Here is a 16,998-nt window from a genome sequence, read left to right on the forward strand (position 1 = left end):
AATTTGTTTCCGATGTTTGGTGTTGTTAGAAATGATTTCTTTTGACAAGATATTTCAAACAGTAACACAGAAGTTTGCGATAAGATGTAAATAATTTTGGCACATAATTTTGTCCAATTTATACTCGAAGTCTTGGCCGTTTCCCTCTTAAAACTACAAGCAAAGGAAACAACCTCATAAAGTACCCTGCTGGGAACAATCTTGTAACTTTAAATTAAACAGGCTTTTATTAAATAATACTGATGAAAGTTTCACTGCCGCGATAAAAGATACTGGAACTAAGCCCATTTCTAATGTAATTGATTTCGTCAACATCCGGCGGAAGTGAAATACAACCAAGTATACAGAACCAATTTTATTGTCAAGCGCCCAAGGGATTTCGAGGTGGCTCAATTGAGATCGGCTAGCGCTGCGGTGCGGCTGATACAATTTACTCATCTCAGAGTCGCTGGTTCGAGTCTTCCTGTTATAGGGATTATCCTTAATGGTCTGGGGGCCGGATTATCTCTCCCCCCGTGTTGACTTGAGCCGGCTGCTCACAAGGAATTACCCTCCATCGGGCTTGGGGGCCGGGTAATTCTTCCCCAGAAATCCGTTTTTTTTTCTTTTTTTTCCGGATCTTTTTCGTGTTTAATACTGCATTCATTATTTTTCCCGCATCCTCGTTGTTCACAATTTTTTTTTATTTCTTTTGCTTTCGCCTTCTTCTACAGGCTTAAATATTTGGATTTTTTCTTGTTTTGTCCGACATTGCGAATATATTTCCCCTAAACTGTTTCTTTTCGTTCCCTTTTTGTGCTCTTACCACTGGCTTCGATTTTAGCCAAAGGTAAGGGTTAGACCTGTTGAGACGCTGGAACTTTCTTTAAAAATTCGACACTAAAATTTCCGCAAACCACTTCCTTGTTGCTCCACGGTAAAATCATTTCTGTGCAAGGATTATGTTAGCCTGCGAACGCAGACGTATTTCCTGCTGACGTTCTCTCTTTTTGGCGGAGAGAAACGACAGCCAAAAATACGTCTGCGTTTGCAGGCTAGCTATAGGATAATGGATTCACTAGAATTCGTGAACTGAGAGCAAGCCCACAACAAGTGCAGCAAAAGGATAAGAATAGGAGAAAATAAATGAAATACCAAAAAGGGGGGTGGGGGTGGGGAAACGAAAGGCCTAAACTGGTAGAGCACTTACAGAGACACTGTTTTGCATATTATGTATGCTGTAGATATGATAGGTGTAAAGCGACCTAAAATATTACAAAAACGCAACTTATACACGAAAAAACATGATAAATTGTTTTTATTTAATTTTCTTTCCGTATTTGTCGCTGCTAAATACGTTCGTTACGTTCCCATAGAAACTCTAATATTAACGCCGTTTCGCAGTTGTTCAAGTAGTGTAGGAACATGGCTTGCGACTTACTTAAGACTGGTTTTCACTAGCGACGCAATTACAAGCGCAAGCACAAGCGCGATCACGCAAAAGGGACAAATTTTGATCCTTGTGTTTGTGCTTGCCGCAAGCACAAGCACGAGCATCTAAATACAATACGCTTGTGCTTTTGCTTGCGTCGAAGCCGTTTTCACGTAAAAATAAGAGCTCTTATCCTTGCGCTTGTGCTTGCGTCGCTAGTGAAAACCAGACTTAAAGCCTGGTTTTTAATGGTAACGCAAGCATAAGTAGTTTGTGCCAAGCGAATTAAAACGAACGTCGACGGCGTAAGCACAAGCATAAGAATACGATGTTAACTAGTTACAAGGTCTGATTAAATTAAAATTAAAAGTACAATCAAAATTAAAATTAAAGTTGGCTAGACACGGCCAGACGTGGTGCAAATTTCCTTTTGCTTATGCGGTGTTTTGTTTTCACAGGGCAAAATGCGAGCGCAAGCACAAAAAAAGGAAAAATTTTGATCCTTGTGCTTGTTCTTATGCTTGCGTCAAGGCCGTTTTCACGGTGAAATAAGAGCTTTCATGCTTGCGCCTGTGCTTGCGTCGCTAGTGAAAACCAGGCTTTAATCTTCTTCATTTCCTGTGGGACATAAGGCAACAAAAATCTCTTTCCGTTTAGCCCAGTTTTGTGCAGCATGTTGTGCCTCGCCCCATGTGATTTTCACCTCACTGAGCTCAGTCATGACAGTTTGGCGCCAGGGAACACACGTGGATTGCGATACCAGTGGTTAAAGCTGGCAAAATATTGTGAATAAATCCGTCAAACTTTTCTAGACTTTCCGAATTTTTATGTAAAATTTAAAATTGGGGAAAAAATAAAATGTTAGTTGAACAACCAAAAACTCATTTCATGGTCACGGGACACAATCAATAACTTAATAACTTCTTTAGAGCGATTTTCTCTTCAGTGTCGAAAGTAATTTGCGTTTGCTTTAGGTTTTCGTTACAACGCTTAGTGATTGGTTTAAAACACTCGCGCCACTTTCTCAGCCAATCAGAAGTAGGACCAATCAAATCGTACCTCGTTCGCGCACGTTCTCCCGCCTTTGATTGGCTCACTGGATTGTCTGTGTACTTTGTGATTGGCCACAGTGATTGCTTCGGTTTTGGTTTAAAAAAAACAAAACGTTTCGAAACGACCCACAACAGTGTTGATCGAAATACGTTTTTAAGTTAAAAACGGATAATAAAGCAACATTTAGCCCTGTTCAGTACTTTCATCCGGCAGAGGGGGCTTATATTTTTTGCTTCCAGGTAGATGGACCTATAACCGGGGGGGTGACATTTTTTTAATGGGATGCGATTGCAATTTAGTTAGCCTCAATAGCACTCCGATTAGCCTAAATAACACCCCGTTTGCTTGTTAATAGTGCTCCAGTAAGTAGTAGTGAGTAAGTAGTAGAAGTGCTCTGGGGTACCTGTAAAACGCTGCGGTTAGCCTGTTTACAGTTACTCTCAATAACAGAAACGGTAACATGATATACTTACCTTGGTAGCGCAATAAAATTCGTCATTTTGCGTGTATATATAGACAGTTGTTTTCCTTATAAAGCACGAGTCCCTTAGAAGTAATAAAAACCTCTCTCTTTACATTTTAAATAGAGATAAAGTCGTATATTTCCTAATTTTTATCATATTTTATATCTTTAGTAATATACGTTTTATTTTGTATAGTTGGTCCACATCAGCCCTTTGGCTGCCTAGCTATGACCAACCTACTTATCAAATAAAGCATGATGATGATGATGATGATGATGATGATGATGATGATGATGATGATGATGATGATATGGGCATCAAGCTATTATTGCAATGTTAACTTAATTTGGTGTAGTGATGTTTAAGTTTCTACTGGAATCTATTATATTTAAGTCCTTTTTTGGAATCGGCAGAAATTTAATCTGAAGTTTTTCAATCACAACTCCACCTGCGAAATTATACAATGCACTATCTGCTGAGTCCCTAATAGTTTCTTTTTGAATAGCATAAATATTACAACAAATAGTACAAAATGAGTACCAACTGAGCCTTTTCCTCTTTTCTTTGAAAACCTTAACAAATTTTGGCAAGATAAGTTAAAGGACCTAGGGCCCATTTCTCAAAGGTCCCAAAAAGTTTTCAAACCCTGAAAGCCATAGCAAAATCTCAAACCTTATGATTATGCAGAGCTGTTTTAATCCATGATATTTTTAATATGAACAGAGGTCCCTATACACTTCTCTCTTTTTAAAAACAGATATTAACTAAAAATGGCTTTGCCCGAAAGACCTTTGAGGAATGGGCCCCTAAAATGATCACAGTACTGTACTCTGCAACAAAAACGTAATAAAACATAAAATCATATCCCCCTAAAACATTTCCAAACTGAAAATAATCTTCCAAAAACAGGACAACGACACCCTTAAAGCCAAGGGCACACTCTTACAAACTGTAACATTTGAGTCTAAGCTTAATTCTACAACAACACACACAACGTTAACATTTAAGTTCTGTAAACTAAACTAGAAAATCGACGATGTTATAATGCTTGGAAACAAGCCCCTTACAAAGTGGAACTTTTATCAGTGACAAAAAAAGTTACAATGATTTTTTCTTTTCGATGTCTTCTCCCTTTTCTGCGAATCCAATGAGCGTCGAATTCACAATATGCAACATGAGGTTTGGAATCCAAACTGGGGCTAGGGAGTTACTCGGCTTACAATAGGCTAACATTTCTGGGGTCCAGTCTACCCACATCTTGTCAGCCTGTATCGTTTTAAATCCAACTTCCTCAATCCGAGCCAGAGTGTCTCGGTCACAGCGGCATCCGTTGCAAAAGGTGGGCCAAATAAGCGACTTTGAGACGAGTTGCTGAATGACGTATTGAAAAGTCCATGGTTTTCCTATATGAATGAAGAGAAAAGGAAGTGTCTCCAAGAATACCTATGTTGATTGCCATGAGCAAGGTTAAGTCTGCATTTGAGCCTTTAGTGGCCCATCAGGCTGAAGCTTAACCCAGTTTCCGTAGCATGTAGTGACTAGGAGTCCGGGGGGGGGGGGGTACCAAAAGAAGTTTTATACGGGGAGGCTCTGCCCGAGCTCTAACCCCTTACCCTTTTATATACCATTTTGACAGAAATCAAACCCCTTTCGTATACCTTTTACTGAAAAGGGAACACTCACAAATGGGACACTCATGTAAACGCTCTCATTAAGTCATACACCCAGAAGCTAAACTTGCTAAGTTCTATGCATTTCCTACCTGTTAAACCAAAAACTGATTTCTACTTTAAAGTCATCTTACCATCTGTTACATACGGCATAACTGTATGGGGTTTTTGCGGCAGTACTCTCTTTAAAGAACTTGAGAAGATTCATGTCCGTGCCGCAAAAATAATTCATAAATTAGACTGGTATACACCCTCTGTGGATGTCCTTCAAAGGGTAAAATGGCGAACGCTAGAAACTAACTATAACACTAAAATTCTAACTCTAGTTTACACAGTATTTGCAGGAACTGCTCCATTGGGTATCCAATTTCTTTTTCGGAAGCAGCATAGTATAATTATATGACCTGAGACGTCAGAACTGCTTAGTCTTGGCTGCAAGCCAACAACTAACCTTAAACTGAAATCAGTTTCATACATTGGCGCAAAAAGTTGGAATAATTTGCCTAATGCCTGGAGGGCTAAAGAAAGCTTGGCTTCCTTCAATAAGGAACTAAAGGCCATCAAAAATCTTGATATTGTAAATAGAAAATTGTAAATAAGCTAGTGCATGTAAATATTGTAAATATCTTGTATAATGTGATGAATATTATTCTACATGACACGAGCGTGGGACAAAGAAAAAATCTGAGTCCCCGACAGGAATCGAACCCATGGCCTCCCAGATACCGGTTGGGCGCGCTAACCAACTGAGCTACGTGAGACTCGCTGTGAGCTAGGCCATTTACTAGGTTGATAAGTGACACGCGTCCTGCATACTGCTAGGATCAGCAATGTCGAAATCATCAAATTTGTAGTAAATAATAAAGATGCTAGATTTTAAGCTCAGTGATAAATAGTGATGAATATTATTCTACATGACACGAGCATGGGACAAAGAAAAAATCTGAGTCCCCGACGGGAATCGAACCCATGGCCTCCCAGATACCGGTTAAATAAGTTTAGTTAGTATTCATATTTGTCTTAGTGTTATTTTTGTTATGATTATTTCTTAGGTAACTTAAACACGACCACATCAGCTATGCTGTAAATTTATCGCGTATAAATAAAAGATATGTTATTATTATTATTATTTATTATTAAAAAAGGTACCCCTTTTATATACCTGAAAGACCTGGTATGACTTAGACCATGACGTTTTCTTGTCATTTTCATGTAGTGCTTGATAAATTAAAAAAATACAGCCATAAATTGCAACTGTTCGAAATATTTTAATCAAAGGCCCTTTTAAAAGCCTAAATGACAGATCTCCATACCCTTTTGTATACCTAAACTTGTGAAATTCCTACCCTTTTAAATACCTGAAGCCTTAAAAAGGTACCCCTTTCGGGTGGAGCCTCCCCCTATAGGCCATTACAGGGATTACCCCTAGGAGTATTTCTCCTTCCCCTGGATGGGGTGCTAGTCCATTGCAGGGTTACCCCAGCACTAGATTTGCCAGTACCCATTTATACACCTGGGTGGAGAGAGGCAGAGTGGTTTGCCCAAGAACACAATTATGCAATGCATGTCTCCAACAATAATTTGCTGGAACCAGTTCTATACCTGGATGAAGATAGGGTACTGCGAGAAGAACAAACACAACACAAATACCCCAGCCAAAAAATAAAAAAGAACCAGCAGGTAGACTGTATGATAGCATGGATTACAAACATGCTCAGGCTAGTGCACATTTGCATAAATATGCACTTTTTTCTTAAACAAAGTAAAGCAAGAGACCCCTCTGTCAAATATGTCTCATTACCAACTGAAGGCAAATCTGTTTTCAATTATGTTATCAACTTGACAATATACTAACCTGCTACATGTTCAAGAAAATAAAATCGTCCACCCTGAAACAAATAGACAATGGTGTGAATGAGTTTGGCAACCATTTTGAATGTATAAAACATGGCCTATAATTCAACATACATATAGGCTGTTATGCACACTGCGATCCCCCAACCAAGATGGCACAAGAAACCATAGAAAAAAGGCAAAACCGACATTAAACTAAAAGATATTTGTAGGTACTGGTAATTTTCCCCAAGCAGTTGATTATGACGTTTTAAAGCTTAATTAAAAAACAATAAATCTAAAACGTATTTCGCTTAACACTGCTAAAGCTTGTTACAATTTTTTTATTCTCCTTATAAGCCTCCCCCCCCCCCCACAGATATAAATAAATATTAAGCACCCTGTTTATAAGCCCATTCAAAACACCTTAGGAAGTTGTTTTTCTTCAAAGTGGGCCAGGTTTGAGTTGTGACACTGTAAAACAGTAAGAACTTACAAGGAGGGCTCGTCACACAGCAAAACTTATGCCAGATAAGGATAAAAACTTTGGTGTCTCTTTAGAGCCTGATTACATGAGCCGGGCTGGCCAGGTTAGCTGGGCTGACTTAAAGGCCTGTTTACACAGGCGATTTTTGTCGCACAACTCACTGCAATTTTTGTCGCACCAAAGTTGCATCACGACGATTTTATGGCCGCTACTTTTCGTGCGTACAAACTCGCGGCGATTTCATGGCGATTTTATCGCCGCAATATCGCGCCGAAGTTGCATGAAGATATCGCGATATCGCGGCGACATGATGCAACTTCGGCGTGACAAAAATTGCATTGAGTTGCGCGACAAAAATCGCCTGTGTAAACAGGAGGGGACTTTGGGGTTTTCGGTTTCTCGGTTTTGGCAATTTTTTAGATTGGTTTTTCGGTTTTCGCAACAAAAAAAACACGGTTTTTCGGTTTTGGTGACTTCTTCGGTTTTCGGGTTTTCCTTCTATTAGCATATGGTTTGCGCTTTCCGGCAAAAATACTAGCGGTTTTTCGAATTTCGTATTTGCTGTGGTGTTCAGTTTTTCCAATTTGGCGTACGGTTTCTCTGAGATCATGCTAGTAGAAACAAAAACCTGTTTTTATGTTTAAAATGCAAGTTACAGCAGTGTAATTTAGCATGTTAATGAACAAAAATGTCAAGATTCTTTAAAAAAATTCTTTCTTCCTTCTTTCAAAATCTCGAGGTGGCAATTAAGGTTAGAGCTTCGGAATTTGGAATTTTATGTCCGGTTTTCGGTTTTGATCAAAATTCACTTCGGGTTTTCGGTTTTGCATGATTTTTTGTGCGGTTTTACGGTTTCTTATAGGCCGCAACGCCCCCCTCAAACAGGCCTTAAGAAAAAAGTGCTGACACGATGCCCCCTCAGAAATAATGCAAGTTTTCAAAACCCCTTCAGAAAAAGTCAACTTTTCCCTTACTCCTTCAGAAATTTCCGAAAGATCAAAGAATGCCCACAGGGCTTAGAAAATGTCATAAATAGGGGAGGTGTGGATATAAAATGGAATGGCCCACACTGCCACCAAAAAATCAATATTCGTCTTTCTGAATAAGATATAGAGGCAAAGGAGCTCGTGTAGTTGCATAAATAAATGTAGAAAATAAAAAAAAACCAAATCGCCGGAAAAAGGTCATCAACATCATCTGACTCATTCTTTGCGCAAAAAATATTCGCGCTAAATTTAACCCATCGTTCGTACCAAATCTACAATAGTCTATTCCGGGCTTGCTCGGCTCATGTCATACGGGGCTGGAAGTCATCTCAGCAAACTGAGCCCGCCCGGCACATGCAATCACGACAGGCGATTAGGTTTGGATTTCAGTACTTAACGACGTCACGTGAAAACGATCTCTAGAAAAAAAATACATGGTACTTACAGGCATTAGAACTCTTTTAACCTCTTGTAAGGTTTTTCTTGATTGATCGTCAGCAATAGAACATATTACGAACGTGCAAACAACAGCAGCAACAGAATTGTCCGCGACGTCCAGTTTCTCGGCAGAGGCCACAACAAACTTCTTCAAGCGAACTCTATCGCCAGCTTTCTCCAAGCTTGCCTTGAGAAGTTCTTCTACGTGGGGATTGGAATCAACAGCAATAACCGAGGTGCCGTCGGGATAAAAACCAAAGTTCTCCCCTGCACCAATGCCTATTTCCACAACATCGCCTTTCACTGTTTTCAAGTGTTTCTTCAAATCAGCGAAGATCCTTTCTTTCAAGGGAGCGAACACGCTTTTAGTTGTTGCTGCAAATTGGGCTTCACCTTTTGCAAACACCCTTTTATACCAACTGGAAGATATCAAAACCTTGATCACTGCAACGATCGCAGCAAAAAACAATGCGATGCTGCAGATCGTGACCGCCATGCTCGCTCGTTTCGGTCCGCACCTATGGAGACGTGGCGTCACGTGACAAATCACGCGAGTATTTTGTGTCACGCACAGCCCGCTTTTCCATTCGGGAGCCTATAAAATTGTCATCTTTCTTTTATAGATTAATTTTAGGTTGCGCTATAAAAATATTTACCTGTTCGGTCATTCTAGAAGAACGTTAATTCTTCTCGAATTATAAGTCTTTTTTGTCCAGGTCTTATTTGAAGGTTCACGAAAACGTGAGGTTGTCCGATGATCTCTTTTGCCCATTTGGGTCATTGCCGGGCAGCCGAAAACTACGGAGATCTTAGGTGGATTTTCGAAAACTATGGGGATAAAAACTGTGTTATCGACTGCTAGGGATCAACTGTAAAGCAGTCTTTTAAAGAAAATTCGAGACTTTCAGGTAGAAACGCGATTATTGGAAAATCATATATGGAGTATAAAAGTAGAAAAAAGCGCCAAAAAACTATATCCACAGCCACTATTAAACAATCAGTAGAAGGCTCGAGTAATACGAAATTTCTAGTCATCTCACGTTTCTCCAAATTAATGTGCCCCTGAGAGCGCGTGTTGCTGGGAAGGAGGTTGCGCGCTGTGTGTGTTAGCTTGTTTCATCAGTCTAAAGTCCTGGCCAAACGGAGACGCTAGTGGACACAAGTAAAAAAAAACTTGCATCCACTTGCGTCTCTGTTCGGCCAGGACTTGCGTGCACTTGTGTTGATTTGCGTACACTTTGGTCGAGATCAAATTTGCACGCAAGTCGACGCACGTTTTTCACCGTTTGGCCTTCCAACGCAAGTCAACGCAAGTCTTGCTGTTTTACTTCAAGTACTGAATTGCAGCACACGCAGTAGCACTGAAATGGCTTTTTTTGACAACTTGCGTGCACTTGCGAGTCCGTTTGGCCAGCCAGCGCAAGTCTGTACGCAAGTCAAACTTGCACTACTTGCGTCCACTTATGTTACCGTTTGGCCAGACAGGGCTTTAGGGGACAGCGTGACCGAGTGGATTGGGGCGGGACTTGAAATCCGGAGGTCCTTGATCCAAGTCCCGCTATAACCGCGAGAACCGGTAAAAACTCGTCGTTCGTGCCAAATCTAGTGCATCCCAGGCTGGCTCGGCTCTTGTAACAGTATTACCGGGCTGGAAGTCTGGAAGTCATCTCGGCAAAACCGAGCCAGCCCGGCGAATTACCAGGCCAGGGGCTCGTTTCTCTAAGTCCCGAAAAGGTTTTCGCACCCGGATAGCCATAGCAAAATCTAAAACCTTATGATTACAGAGCTGATTCCATGATACTTTTAATATGAACAGACGTTTCCTTCATACAAAGTCTCAGGTAGGCTTTTATAGATTGTGCTCCTAAAAGTGGCATATTATGCTACTAGCAGTGCTCAAAATTTTGCCAAATTATGCAAAAATTATGCCAGAATTCCCAAATTATGCTTCTGATTTCCGAAATTATGCTCACAAAATGACGTAGGTTCTATACATAGAGGTGCGCAATAACGACACCAAATTATGATGTTTTTTAAATAAACTGTTGTTGTAAATTTATTTGTGTTTATGGCAGTTTATCACGGCCGTCAGCTGTCCAAATTAGCTGCTCGCATCTCTAAACCGTTTGTAAAATGCCTCCAACGACTTAACAATCACAATTGTATAGCTAAAACACGCATTGCAAGAACAAACTACCTAAATTTCATTTATTTCTGTAGAAAGTACACCATATTTACTACATTTTATGAATTTATGCTCCAAAAAGTGCTAAAAATTGCTAAAAATTATGCCGTGGCAGTGCTCGTTTCACAAATTATGCTTTTTAGCTCCAATTATGCCAAAAATTATGCTAGCACAATCTATAAAAGCCTAGTCTCAGGTATATACACTTCTCTGTTTTTAGGATATAGATAACTTAAAATAGCCTTGCGGGCCCGAAAACTTTCCTCGGATTTTGACAAACGGGCCCCAGCCCAGCTCATTTAGTCAGGCCCTAAGGGTCGGACCATTATTTTTTTGGAGGGGGGATAAAAAAAATTCCTTTGCAAACTTTTCTTTTTAGGTTATGCATCTCTGCAAACATTTTTTTCGAAATTCAAACTATGTTTTGTTATTCATATCGTGTTTGCAAACGATTTATCTTGTCTTTCGCGGCCCTGCAAACAATTTTTGCAATATTTTTCATCCCCCCCCCCCCCTCCAAAAAAACTAATGGTCTGTACCTGACTGCCCCTAGGTCCCCGAGGATGGGATCTTTCTGACTCTGTGTCACGCGTCTAGCCGTCAATGAAAGGTTGGGGTTTGGGGGTTTTCTTGGCGGCGGCTTAGAATCCTGAACGTAGCGAAGGTTGTTACTTCCGGTTTTTAAGTGGTTGCTAGTTACAGGGTCGCTACTTGTGAATAGTCAAAAACCTGTTAAAACTTGCTGAGGAAGGGAAGGGGCACTGAAAAAAAGAGGAACTAAAACTAAAACTTGGTAAATTAATCTCTCCTAGTACACATACGTGAACACAGTTTTCAGGTCTGGTCAGGAGCCCTTCCGCCCTTGGTCTGTCTAAAATTTAGTTCTAGAAAAAGTCCATACTTCCCCCCACAGAAGGGACTGGAAATTCCTGGGGTGGGGCTGGGGGGTCTCAAAGGCCAAAAACGTTAAGGAAATTTATGAAGCCTAATTAGCCATGTTCAAAACGAGCAGGGGACTGGGTACGAATATTCAATATCGATTGCACTGAAAAACTGGGCCCGTCATCTGAAAGAGCATCCAAAAATTAGTAACTCGACCAAATTTGAGAGTTATTGGTTTAAACGCAAAGGCATGGAACTCTTTTAAAAATCGTTAATTAAAAATAAGAGAGCTTAGTATGGCTGGATCCAATCCATACTAAGCTCTCTTATTTTAGCAATTTCTAAAAGTGAACCATACCTATGCGTTTAAACCAATAACTCTCAAATTTGGTTGAGTTACTAATTTTTGGATGCTCTTTCAGATGACGGGCCCAGTTTTCAATCCAATCGATATTGAATATTCGTACCCAGTCCCCTGCTCGTTTTGAACATGGCTAATTGGAATTTCCAGAAGGGTGGGGATCTTAGGAAATATCCCTTCCGTGGGGGAGGAATGGATAATGTGTGAAACTACACAATGTATTTATCGCTTTGTTGTTTATCTGTAAGAGAAAAAGAGTTTTCGTTCAATAATTTTTTCACAGGTCTTTCCGTCCAATAAGAGTTTTTCCTGGTAGAAGCACGATATTAAAATTGCCCCGTCATGAACACGCACTTTTTCTGGGATCTTTCTTAACAAAAACGAAGAATAACCTGTCACAAGTATCTACACAATAAAGGTTTTAATCACAACAGTATAACATGTAACTAAAATCTACATTCTCTATCTTTTCTTTTAAATGGAAATAAAATCATATATTAGCGATATTGACATCGAACTATTTTTGCAACGTTTACCTTAAATTTGGTGTAAGTAGTAGTTTTAAAGTTTCTACTGGAACTTTTCTTAACGAGCCATTAATAAATCTTATATATTTACCGGTAGTCCTTTTCTGGAATGAGGGCAAAACTATTTATTTTAATGTTATCAACAACTGGTGAAGGTTTTAAATTGCAACCTCGACCTACGAATTAACTCTTCACTATCCATTGAGTCTGAGTTTCTTTCTGAATCCTATCTACTGTTGAAAACCTTAACAAATTTAGTGCCTGGTTAAAGGACCTGCAACCATCGCAGTAGTGCACTCTGCACCAAAACAGTCATAAAAATTAATGCAAAAGCATATCCTCATAAACATTTCCAATATGAAAATAAATCTTGCACAAAACAGGAGTAATGAGGAACACCTCAAAATTAAGGGCACACTCTTTTACAAACCGTAACATTCGAGCATAACCAGAATTCTACATCAAGCATTAAAGTTCTGTAAACTCAACTAGAAACTCGTGCAACCATTTTATAATGCCCCCAAGAGCAACTATTACTATCAAAAACTTACAATAACTTCTTCTTTTCAATGTCTTCTCTCTTTTCTGCAAATCCAAAGAGCATTGAATTCACAAAATGCAACATGAGGTTTGTAACCCACACTGAGTTGGTACCAGCCTTACAGTCGGCTAACATTCCTGGGGTCCAGTCTACCCATATCTTGTCAGCCTGTATCGTTTTAAATCCCACTTCCTCAATCCGAGCCAGAGTGTCTCGGTCACAGCGGCATTCGTTGCAAAAGGTGGGCCAAATAAGTGACTTTGAGACAAGTTGCTGAATGAGGTATTGGAAGGTCCATGGTTTCCCTATTTTAATGTAGAGAAAAGAAAGTCTATGTTCAGTCTACCTATAATAATAATAATAATAATAATAATAATAATAATAACAATAATAAAAGATTTATATAGCGTCATATCCATGGCTCATGGCGCTTATCATGCAGTGGCAGATCCAGATCTTGAACTAACGTTGCAGGAAGTCATTAAAAATGCCTCTTCCCAAATAAAAATACTGAGGGGGCCTGGGCTCACCCGGACCCCTTCCAAAGATCTGCCACTGCCGTGCCAGCACTTAAATCCCCCCCCCCCCACAAGCCACAAGAGCAAAGCTTCTTGCCCAGGAAGACAGTGCAATGAGCCCAGTCTGGGCTTTAACCCAGACCACTCAATTTCAAGTCCTGCACACTTACCATTACATCTATACCTGGGTGAAGAGAGGCCAGGGTACTGTAAAAGTAAAACATCTTACCTGAGAGCCTTACACAACACAAACACCCCAGCCAAAAATAAAGAACGGAAGTACCAGTAATATGTAGACTGCATCCTTGGATTAAAATTGTTGGACATTTGTGTAAAGCAATTTTTTCTAAAAGGTGTCAAAATTGTAATAAATTTTGCTATCAACTTTAGAATATACTAACCTGCCACATGTTCAAGAAAATAAAATCGTCCACCCTGAAACAAATAGACATGCTGTTTACCTTTTTGAACTGGGGCAAACATGACACATTACAGCCACTTTCAGTGTTACGTGCATAGAGGGTTTCCAATCGACATCCATCTTTCAATGTGCTAAACAAACAACACGGATTGAAATCTGCCAATCACAGCCGACTAGCATGACTTTCTGACCTTGTGTACTCATTTTCATGAAACCAACTATAATATTTGTATGTATCGGTTCTGTTTGGCTCGTGCCAAACAGCATGTCAAAAGATGATGTCAAAAGATGGATGTATTCTCAGATGTTTTGCAAATACTGGGAGATCTTGTCGCAGTCAGGCAATGAAAAAATAAGTGGAAGACTGCAATATTAATTATTGGAGATAAATAAAGAAGTCATTTCTCCAAGTATAATAGGTCTGTGCCTTCTATTAGCAACAATGTAAAGTTTTCCTCAGAAAATAAGAACCTTTTTAGAACCTAAATAACCAAATATGTGTTAACTATACTATTTATGTATTGCTAGTGTATTGGAAAACTACAGGTGGGTGGGAGCCCCGGATAAAGGAGCAGGAAACAGGATTCCTAAGGTGGCAGGAACCAGGAAAAATTGAAGAATGTGGCAACATTTTATTATATAACAAAAAGAATGGGACAAAGAGGTGGGAACTTCTACAGAAAATGGCAGGAAGTGAGAGAAAAAAGTATAGGAAGTGGGAATAAGAGGTATGGGAGACAGGAGGTTCAGAGCCCCCCCCCCCCTCCCCCATCTGTATTTGCAACCAAATGGTTGGTAGGATTGAGTCATTGCTGCCTGGTACATAACAAAGTAGGGGGGTCCAGGGGCATGCTCCCCAGGAAAAATTGCAATTTTAGGCATGCAGGTAGCAATTTTTCACTATTATTGATGCCATTATATTTATTTTGAGTGACCCCCCACACATAACAAAATAATTTGCTTTGCATGCCCCCCCCACCGATTTGAAGCCATGTTTCAGGCCTGCCTCTCCCCCCCCCCCACCACACTGTCAAATAAGTCAGCACCCCTCTACCCCATAGAAAAATGGTCTAACTCTAAATGTGCTGGTTTACGAATGGAGGATTGAGTCGAAAAAAAAAATACCATCTTTATTATTTACTAAATAACCTCTTGTGCCTGATAAGGATTAAAACTTTGTTGTCTCTAAGTTTTGGATTTAAGTACTTAAAGCTGATTTCCAGTCCGTACTGCGCAGACTCGGGGTTTGTTTACGTTTTTGTTTTGAATTCGTTGAAACGTTACACTTTGGTGACAGCATACATGACGTTTTTTAGTCCGCCATTACAGTTCGTTTCGTTATAGAGTTTCCGATGAGCTGAAACGTCGGTTTGAAATAGCGTCAAGGTTCTTCTACTCGTTATATTTGTTCTGCAAGGATATCTGGCGTTAATAATGAAGAAAAAGGTAAGTTTGTTGCGGAATTTTTAGTTTTGCTTGTAAACATCCCCTTCGTGTGGGCTCACATAAACATTGCAGCCGAGATTGCGCAGTACGGACTGGAATTCATCTTTAATGACGTCACGTAAAATGATCTTCTGGGGAAAAATATGGTACTTACAGGCATTAGAACTCTCTTCACTTCTCGCAAGGTTTTTCTTGTTATATCGTCAGGTATGGAACACATGACCAGCGTGCAAACAACAGCAGCAACAGAATTGTCTGCGACGTCAAGTTTCTCGGCAGAGGCCGCAACAAACTGCTTCAAGCGAACTCTATCGCCAGCTTTCTCCAAGCTTGCCTTGAGAAGTTCTTCCACGTGTGGATTGGAATCAACAGCGATAACCGAGGTGCCGTCAGGATAAAAACCGAAGTTCTCCCCTGCACCAATGCCTATTTCCAAAACATCGCCTTTCACTGTTTTCAAGTGTTTGTTCAAATCAGCGAAGATCTTTTCTTTCATGGGAGCGAACACTCCTCTAGCTGTTGCTGCAAATTCGGTTTCAACTTTTGCAAACATCCTTTTATACCAACTGGAAGAAATCAAAACATTTCTGATCACTGCAACGATCGCTACAGAGAACAACGCGATGCAGATTGTTGTTATGACCGCCATATTTGCACGCACGTTTTGGACCGCACGTCTGCATACGAAGGTGGCGACATCACGTGACAAATCACGCAAGCATTTTGTATCACGCAATAGCTTCGCCCCCATTCGGGACTAAAAGGGGGGCTGAAAGGTCATCTTTCCTCTGTTGCGCTATAGCCGTCTTTTGTTCGGTCATTATAGAAGAACTTTACTCTCCTCGAATTATAATTTTTTTCGTCTATTTCCCAAAAAACCTGGAGTCTTATTTGAAGGATCACGAAAACGTGAGGCTGTCCGATGATCCCTTCTGGGTCGTTCTGGCAGCCCGGGGGGGGCTACTTGAAAAGGTTTGATATGGGGAGGCTCCGCCCCGAGGTCCAACCCCTTACCCTTTTATATACCATTTTAACGAAAAAGGTACCCCTTTCGTATACCATTTATTGAAAAAAAGGTGCCCCTTTCACATACCTAAATGACATGACATATGCCTAAAACAGGAAGTCTTATTCTCATTTTTATGTAGCGTTAAATAAATTAAAATGATACAGCCATAAGGTGCGTCTGTTCGAAATATTTTTATTAAAGGCCCCTTTAAATACATAAATGACAGATTTCCCTACCCTTTCACATACCTAAACTTGTGAAACTCCTACCCTTTTATATACCTGAAGCGTGAAAAGGACCCCTTTCGGGCGGAGCCTCCCCGTATAGGCCATTATAGGGAGTGCCCCCCCCCCGGGTCTGGCAGCCGAAATCTGTAGGGATAAAAACTATGTTATCGATGTTAGGGCTAAACTCTGTAAACTAGCCTTTAATTAAAAAAAATTAGAGACTTTCAGGTACAAATGCAATTATCAGAAATCGTAAGTTAAGCAGAAAAACCTCGAAAACCTCAGATCTGATGGAACAGAAATTTTTAGCCCGCGTTATCGAGTTATCTGAAATAACTTAGATGCCGTTGTGGTCAGTGTTCCAAAGTTTAGAATGCGTGGTTTCACATGGCTAAACTGTTCACATGGCTAAATTCACATGGCTAAATGTTTAAATGCGAAAGAGCACAAACGAAATAGCAAGCGAAGCGAGTATGTGCACAAAGCATAAGGAGGAGGGTCTCAATGGGGTGGTGGCTTTTACGGTTAACGGTTAAAAT

General features: G+C 40.2%; 2 protein-coding genes across 2 annotated transcripts; both read right to left on the reverse strand.

Annotated features, from left to right (window-relative positions):
• Positions 1-3,324: 3,324 nt before the first annotated feature.
• Positions 3,325-8,856, reverse strand: LOC144654409 (thiol S-methyltransferase TMT1A-like). The gene is made up of 3 exons (XM_078514553.1): positions 8,350-8,856; positions 6,454-6,487; positions 3,325-4,331 (listed from the first exon to the last, which is right to left on the reverse strand). The coding sequence occupies exons 1-3, from the start codon at positions 8,836-8,838 to the stop codon at positions 4,027-4,029; spliced, it is 828 nt and encodes a 275-aa protein (XP_078370679.1). The 5' UTR covers positions 8,839-8,856; the 3' UTR covers positions 3,325-4,026.
• A 3,320-nt stretch (positions 8,857-12,176) lies between these two features.
• On the reverse strand, positions 12,177-16,177 carry LOC144654399 (thiol S-methyltransferase TMT1A-like). Its single transcript, XM_078514543.1, has 3 exons — positions 15,378-16,177; positions 13,758-13,791; positions 12,177-13,143 (listed from the first exon to the last, which is right to left on the reverse strand). Exons 1-3 carry the CDS (start codon positions 15,972-15,974, stop codon positions 12,845-12,847), a joined length of 930 nt encoding a protein of 309 aa, XP_078370669.1. The 5' UTR covers positions 15,975-16,177; the 3' UTR covers positions 12,177-12,844.
• Positions 16,178-16,998: the final 821 nt, after the last annotated feature.

The sequence above is a fragment of the Oculina patagonica genome, chromosome 5 (assembly GCF_052425735.1).
Source record: "Oculina patagonica isolate OP01 chromosome 5, crgOcupat, whole genome shotgun sequence".
Lineage (NCBI taxonomy): Eukaryota > Metazoa > Cnidaria > Anthozoa > Scleractinia > Oculinidae > Oculina > Oculina patagonica.